Genomic DNA, 8,393 nt, shown 5'->3' with positions numbered 1-8,393 from the left:
TCAGAGTTAGGACATTGGTCTTCCCCAGTAACCATTAGGCATGATGGAGGTCTGCTTTCCGGGAGATGGCTGCTGATGGGAATAAAAATAAAAGCATAAAAATCCCAAGTCTTGCTTTGCTTGTTCACAGCTTTTGCTTTACCTATTAAACTGTCTTATCTCAACCCATGAGTTTTCACCAAGACTCTTCCACTTCTCTGCCTCACCCCACCAGGGGGAAGTGAGCAAGCAGCTGTGTGGGGCTTAATTGCCAGCTGAGGTTAAACCACAACAGGTATTAATAAATCTTTACGTTTAGGAAGTGGCTTTGAGAATCAAACATAAACATTATTCCAAACATTATGATTTAAGTGCAGAGAATGGTCCAGTGACCAACACACATGATAGGACACACCAATGTGCTTAGACCAAACCACATCAATCTAATCTAAGTTCCTCTTGGTAGCATAAAATCTATGGGTCTAGTTCGCATCTGAGTACTGCCTATTAACTGATAGGGGTTTACAATACTTGTGGATGATAAACAGAAACTGCCCATTGCTACTACATTCAAGAATCTTCCTTTCTATTGAAAAACATCTGTTGATAAAAACTAAAACACCAAAAACATTCAAACCAGAGACATTACCTGCCTCTTGACTGAATAGTGACATTTGTATTTAACTTCTAAAATAAAATTACCTCTTGGTGGTTCAGCCGGTTTGGTCTGAGTTTCAGGTGCTGTTCTTCCCACAGAGGGACGGACATGGCTTTGTGGTGCACTAATAACTCCAGCTCGAGGTGGAATAGTCTGACATAACAATTGGTAAAAAGAAAGTATTTTAGTTCTACTTTGGATCTGTAGTCATTACTGCTAAATTATTCAGGATAATGAGGACTCTGTTTTTTTATGCACATATAAAAGCAAAGAATATATTCTCATAACATTATGAGGGCTGGATTCAAATAAAAGGATTTTTGTAACAGTCTTCAATTTTCTATAAATATCTACCCATGCAACAATGTTAGAAACTTATTCTTTTGTTAGTATTCATAACTAAGGTGTTTTTTTTCCTAAGTCTGTGAGTTGTTGTAAGCAACATAAATACCACCAACTACTTTATTTGGAGATCTAGTAAGGAAATATTGATAATCCACCACCAATGCAGAATGTAGACACCATCTACCTTTTAGACTATACTTATAGCCTGCCATTTTGCAAACAACAGCTACAATCCATTTTATATAGTGGAAGTCCAAGTTATGCATAAAAGACCATGGTTAGTTCTTTCCTCTGAAACTTATGTTTGCTAACTGTAAGGCACTTGCACCTGTTCCTCAGCAGACAGTATTAACAAAACACACATTCTGCCTCATCTGAAGGCTGGCAACTTCCCAAGGTTGCCAGAATAGAAATATATGTGCTGGGAATGGAATTGCTCTTATAAAATAAAATTTAAACATCTGTATCAGTATTTAAGAGAAATAGGAAACTATTCCAGATTACAGCTGAAGCCAAGTGAATTACAAACACCACAACTGACAGCTGAATGTAATACATTAGAATAAAAATGCAAAATTTCAGGGGGAAAAAAATCATCAGGTAAGATGGTTTGTAAGATTGGTTTCCTCTAAGTTCTGTGTACTTGGTATATTCTGACAAAATCTTGGTAATAGTGGATGTTCTAGAGATGGTTTTCAGAGCCAGTCCTATCACACAACTTTCTACACAGATGTGATTTAAAAACAAGCAAAGAAACGTCAGCACTACAAAAGAAGTATCATCCTTGATCTTACTTTTACTAGATGGATATACTCTACCTCGAAGGCTTGGTATAACATCTGGTTCATTATGCTTACCTGAGTCCATGAAACAACTTTTTAAATGCTTTAAACCACCTAACCTCTGAAATACCTGCCTTCCCTTTAATTGCCAATATATGTTTTGTCATTTATTTGAATATTATGAAAGCAGGAAGAAGGATGGTTGGATTAAATGCCAAAATATTTTTTTTTTTTAAATAATAATTAAAAAAAGATAAATTAAAAAGGAAGAGAAAGGGAACAGGGAGGCAGCCCAGCACATTCCTCTGGGCCTCTCATCGGGAAGCGGCGCCCGCCGTGGCCACTCTCCTTGGTGCTGAAATTCTGGGAATGATTCGCTGCCCAAAAACAACCGGAGGAAAGAAAATGAAGTAACGTCAGTTAGGAAATCCAAACAAGTGCTGAGCTAGGGCTTGAAAAGCCAAGCAGATCTTAGGAGATGGGTTTTTTTATCCCTTCTATTACATTTTCCGTTTGGTTTGTTGTGTTTGTTCTTTTTTGTTTTGGTTTGCTGAGGAGTTTTAAAGACAAAATCTTGGAGGTCTGCAGAAGAGGAGCTGCACTCAGCTTCTCTTTGTCCCAGTGTGCTGGCAACTGCAGTGCCTTGCTCCCTTCTGGAAACGGGCAAGCAGTTCTGGCTGTAAGTCCAGCCTGGCTGTTGAGAAGCACAGCACAAGAGAATAACAGTACTTGTTATATATACCCCACCTTGTTCATATGAACAACATTTCTTGCACTTATGCCAACTTCAAGACACCAGTGGAGTCTTTTCTTTATGTGCCATTTAAAAAAAAACAGTTGCCATTTAGAAATGGCAAATCATGTATTGGCTGCAGATTACACACACACAAAAAAAAAAAAAGAAAAAAAAGAAAGAAAAAGTGAGGCATATGGTGAGAAATTAATACATTATTTCCTGTGTATACCAGGTTTTCTTTATCCAAGTTTTAGAAGGAGGCATTTTACACTTTTGGGAAAATAAAAAATAATATTTAAAAAAAGGTGTAAAGATCGAGAACTGTTCATTCTGTGAATCAATTTATTTGAGAAAAATGAATCAGCAAAAAGTTATTTCAAAAGTACCTTTCAACTGTAGTTTTCAGTGCTTTCAAAAATGTACAAGAGTAAAACAGAAATGGCAATACCAGTAAGGTACAACTCATTTAAGCTCTACAAGAAATCTAATATCTCTGCACAGCTGGCAGCCTTCTTTTGTTTCCTGCTCATTTCAAAGGAAAAAAAAAAAAAAAAAAAAGACTACAACCTTTTATAAAACAAATTGATATGGATTTAACTCATTTTTATGGTTAGCTGCATCTTTATTTTAATGCTTTCCTCACACTCCCATTCGCAACAACTATTCTATCAATTCACCTCAAAGAAAGCTGTGGCATTAAAGAAGAGGTACCATATTTGTAGACAGATCAAAAATCTCATCAGTATCTATCTCACTGACATTTATGGAAGCAGAATGCTGTTTAGCCTTACTAACGACTTATAACTGTGCTCTCCACCCTGTCAGTGTCATTGTAAACATCCCAGTGAGAGGAGTGAAATGCCTTAAAGAAAACAAGTTATATAATTACCACAAAACTATAAAACAGACCCCAATTTTGCTGCTTTTTAGTCTATAAAATGTCCAGGTATAAAGAGGTATGATCTAATTCAAAAATCCTGAAACTGCCATAACAGAGGGAACAAAGTAAGTTCAAATACCACAGTAGATGTAGATGTAGATGTAGAAACAAAAGTCCTTCATTCTACTGCAAATACTATTTCTGAGATACACTGCAAAGTCTAAAGAATTATCAACAAACAACACAATTTCTTAGTAATTCTTTAAGAAGATCTATAGTTAGTAAAACACTTTCTCCTTCCCTAATGCAAGGCTCTCACTTGCTGTTGTTAAGAGAAATAACACAGATGTCTTCCTTCTCTTGATTTCTTGCTTAGAATCATAAGGTTTGGAAGGGACCTCTGAAGATCATCCAGTCCAAGCCCCTGCTGCAGAAGGAACACCTAGGGCAGATTACACAGGAATACATCCAGACACATCTTGAAAGTCTCCAGAGAAGGAGACTCCACAACCTCTCTGGGCAGCCTGTTCCAGTGCTCCATCATCCTAACAGTAAAGAAGTTTTTCCTCAAGTTGAAGTGGAATTCTATCACAGGGAACCACTGGAAAGAGACTAGCCCATTCTTGACATCCACCCTTCAGATATTTATAGACATTAATAAGGTCCGCTCTCAGTCTTCTTTTCTCAAGACTAACCAGCCCCAGGTCTCTCAGCCTTCCTCATAAGGCAGGTGTTCCAGTCCCTTAATCATCCTCATAGCCCCCTGTTGGACTCTTTCCAGCATATCCCTGCTCCTCTTGAACTTGGGAGCCCAGAACTGGACACAATACTCCAGATGTGGTCTCACATGTTGGTAGAGTAGAGGGGGAGGAGAACCTCCCTTGACCTGCTAGACACACTGTTCTTAATGCATCCCACTATACTATTGGCTCTCTTGGCCACAAGGGCACATTGCTGTCCTATGGATAACTTGTTGTCCACCAGAATCCCAAAGTCCTTCCTTGGATGGGGCTGCTTCCTAACAGGTCAACCCCGAATCTGTATTGGTGTCTGGTGTTTTTTCTCCCCAGGTGCAGGACTCTACACTTACTCTTGTTGAACCTTGTTAGGTTCCTCTTTGCCCAGCTCTCCAGTCTGTCTAGATCTTGCTGCATGGCAGCACAGACTTCATTTGTATCAGCCAGTCCTGCCAGCTTCGTATCATCAGCAAACTTGCTGAGGATACACTCTGGCCCCACATGCAGGACGCTGATGATGATGTTGAACAGGACTGGAGCCAGCACTGATCCCTGGGGAACTCCATTAATTACAGGTTTCCAGCTGGACTCTGCACGACTGAACACTACCCTCTGGGCTCTATGGTTCAGCCAGTTCTTGTTCCATCTCACTGTCCACTTTTCTAACTCACACTTCCTGATCTTATCCACAAGGATATTATGGGAGACAGTGTCAAAAGCCTTGATAAAGTTGAGGAAGACAACATCCACCGTTCTTCCTGCATCTATCCATTCTGTCACACCATCAGAGAAGGCTATCAGATTAGTCAAACATGATTCCTCCTTGGTGAATCCATGCTGACTCCTCCTGATAACCCATGTGCTTAGAGATGACCTCCAGAATAAGCTGGTAGTGAAGCATTCAAGTGCCCATAAATCCTTCCTTCATTTCAGTTCCACAAATAAAGAATGAAATGCAGAACTAACGTTTGTTGAATGATTTGTTGAAATAGTTCAATGTTGCATCTTTACATGAAGACCTCTATCAAATTAATTTTTTAAGCAAGGTACAAAATTCCATTACACATCAAGTTATCAGGAATGTTATACATCAGCTGCCTGAAAGCAATTAACTACCATCAGGATATACATCTCAACACAGAAGAGGATAGTTTATTGCACCATTCCAGCAAACAGTCAAGAGGAACTTATGATACAAAGAATAAATTTGTACTTTACCGTTATATAAAGGTGGACATAAAATGTTTTACTGTTTGAGAGCCTATGAAGTGACTGCAGAGAGTGCAAAACAAGTCATGTCCAGTATGTATATTCTGGAGTATTTTTAGTCAACAGACAAGAATTGCTGAGGAAAATAACTCATATAAGCTGCAAAACAACTAGTCAGTTTTGCAGTTTTCCTATGTCTGTTGCAACTTACAAAAACCCACTGTCAGTGTAATAAACTGTAGAAACTTAGGAGGAAAATGATGTTAAGACAGAGTACTTACCGGTCTGGTTGTGCCATATCCAGCAGTTCCTGCACTTGAAATTCCAGTTGAAGGTGGAGGCTGATTACGAACTGGAACAGATATTAGAAATCACTGACTTAGAACATATTTCAAAATCAGCTTCTCTCTGTATTATAAACAGTACAAAGCATGTATCTGTATTACCTAGGTTATCTTTTCTTTGTGTTCCAGGGCTTTTTTGTGCTTTGAAGCATGGAAAAAAAAATCAGATTATCTCTATTAGAGAAGCTACAAATGGGTATTATATGGCAATGGTACATTATCACTAATGGAAATGGGAGCAGAAAGACATTAGTGATTTGTTGGAAAGTTGTTACATACTAAAGCCTATCCATCAGCTAAGCTGTTACTCTCTTATCCCATGGCACATGTGAAGTAATTTGACCCTTCTAATTATAAATGAAGTCAAATCACCTCCTAGTTGTTGCAAGTTAAGGATGCTCAGTTGCACAGTTACCCTGTGTTTTCAATTGTGCTAGAAGTTGTTTTCTTTTGTAGTATGTTCTGCCAATATTTTAACAGCAGTCTTTAAAACAGGAAGAACTTATGTAACATGCTGATTCAAAAAAATCATGCGATCAGAAAAATGCATCTGTCACTAGACAGGGTTCAGCAATCTACAGGGTCTACCCCAAATTTTCTGAACCTACTCCTTTTGCTTATGGGATAAATATATTACAGCACCAACCTCAACATTTACATGCTGATGCTAATGACAGCCTCATATGCAACATTCAAGTTGTGAAGTGCAAGACACGAAAAAATTACCTTTACCTCAGACAAGTGCACAATTTCTAACAGGCAAAGAGGTTTAGGATTCTGGCTTGTGTTTCTGTTGCCTGTTTCCCAGGAAGGTAAAATCACCATGTCAGTTACAGTAACTGGAAGGAATACTCCGTGGTACATTAGACACTTAGTTTATCAAATCTGCTTCCAGTTGTCAGACAACTCTGCTTTCTTAGAACTGGTTAGAATGGGTTTCTGGGTACAGTTCTCAATAATGCAACACATTCCGCAAGCAACCTGGTGCCAGTTTACCCTGAGCAGAAGGTTGGACTAGAGGTCCCTTCCAACCTGAACTATTCCACGCTGAGTGATTTTGCCAATTTAGAAAAATGAACCAGCAAGATAGCCAAAATGAATTGTAGTATACATGAGGGCATCCTAACTGTGATTATATTAGGACTTTCATTGCCATACCTGTATTTGCTACAAAGGAACAAATCCCTGAGGGGATAGGAAGAAACTCAAAAATATGATTCTTCTGGCATGGCTAAAACAGGACCCATTCAGCACTAGACACACATATGCCAACTACAGTAATGCAAGTGAAATGCTTCTCATAAATGTATGTCACATATATTTAGCTATCAGAATCAAAACACCTACACTGTGCTCTTTGGAAAAAGATAAACTATTAAGTTACAGGCTAAATTATTTTAATGGAATTTATCTCCTAGAAATATATGAGCATAGGTAGTTCTTGATGAAAAAGTAGGCTTCCTAGATTCCTGATTTAGTTACAGGTATGGTATTTACTCTAGCAATCAGTCAGCTACAGTTTCCTCTGAGAGTCAGTTTTGAAAGCTTTCTTCTTGATTAATGCAGTCTAAGTTTTCACTTGATTTTTCATTTCTATAACAATTCACACTTCCACTGAAAAACAGGATGCAATGGCTGTTGGAAAACTATGTCAAATAAAAGAAGAAAGATCATACAAAATAAATACCTTCATGAAAATACCTTTAGTATCACAAGGGCAATAATACTACACAGGTATTAAATTAGAAATCCATTTCTAGAATACAAAAATTGTTATGTTACCTTCTACTTCTCTCCTAGCTACCCCAGGACTGGGAGGAGCTCCAAGACCTTTTCAGAGAAAGAAGAGAAGCTGTATATTGCATAAGTAAAGCAGTAGATTGAGAAAGTAAAACCAGAAAGAACACTGCCACAAGACAGCTTTACAAAATTTTAAAATGCCCTAGGTAGATTGTGGTTACTTGCAGGAGATAACTGTAGCAGCATGGGGAAACCAGATTGATACAAATAATAGACCAGCAAGTATGGCCACATTTAGAAACATGCTTTTATTTCAATTTTCCATGACAGTTGAATGCAAATTTCATTTCTTCGGTATTCACTCTCCACAAACTTTTGTCAATTCAGAACGATATTAAATGTCAGTCTTGAAACTCTTCTAAAGCAGAGCACATACCTATACTCAAACACCTGAAAATAAACAGGTACATCAGTTATACCCTGCAACATTAAGTCTGCTTCCTGTAATTTAGGAGAACACTATGCAGTATGTTTCTGCCAAGACTACATTTGAATCAGCAATTTTATGAAAGAAATAATTTTCCCATTGTATATAATGTATCCTAGGGAATTGTATCATTAAGTTATCTCCACGCAGCACTCTGTACCTGGGAAAGCTCTATAAGCTGGTGCACAGTAGATGTTACTGATGTTTTGCAATCATGCATAACCATGCCAAATTACTTTATTTCTGCATTTTGATCAAGCATATACTGGGTCCATAAAACTGCATGGTAAAAACATGGCAGGACATAGGTAGCACTAGACAGTATGCAAGGAGAAATCCTTAAGTCATGCACATAGGAAAAAGTAACAGTAATATCTGGTAACTCTGGAGTGGCTCAAGTAGAGAGGAAGAAAAGGGAGCCAGTGTTCAAGAAGCCTACCTTAAAAGCAACTTTTGCCTTAGCGATGACACAGCCTCATGCTTTCTCATCATGTGC

At 38.2% G+C, this 8,393-nt stretch overlaps 1 protein-coding gene across 4 annotated transcripts in view; it reads right to left on the bottom strand.

Moving 5' to 3' along the window:
• Nucleotides 1-8,393, bottom strand: part of SYNJ1 (synaptojanin 1) — a 62,107-nt gene that overhangs the window by 5,362 nt on the left and 48,352 nt on the right. For 2 of the 4 annotated variants that reach the window (XM_010004672.1, XM_010004674.1), the window contains exons 27-30: nt 7,453-7,500; nt 5,773-5,811; nt 5,608-5,678; nt 682-790 (exon numbers count right to left, since the gene is read on the bottom strand). In XM_010004672.1, the coding sequence (XP_010002974.1) occupies nt 682-790; nt 5,608-5,678; nt 5,773-5,811; nt 7,453-7,500 (267 nt within the window). The remainder of the gene's footprint in view (nt 1-681; nt 791-5,607; nt 5,679-5,772; nt 5,812-7,452; nt 7,501-8,393) is intronic. The other 2 variants (XM_010004673.1, XM_010004671.1) reach the window with 2 other exon arrangements.

The sequence above is a fragment of the Chaetura pelagica genome, unplaced genomic scaffold (assembly GCF_000747805.2).
Source record: "Chaetura pelagica isolate M959 unplaced genomic scaffold, ChaPel_1.0 scaffold299, whole genome shotgun sequence".
NCBI lineage: Eukaryota > Metazoa > Chordata > Aves > Apodiformes > Apodidae > Chaetura > Chaetura pelagica.
Note: the sequence above shows the minus strand (reverse complement) of the source record. Positions and strands in the feature narration are given on the sequence as shown.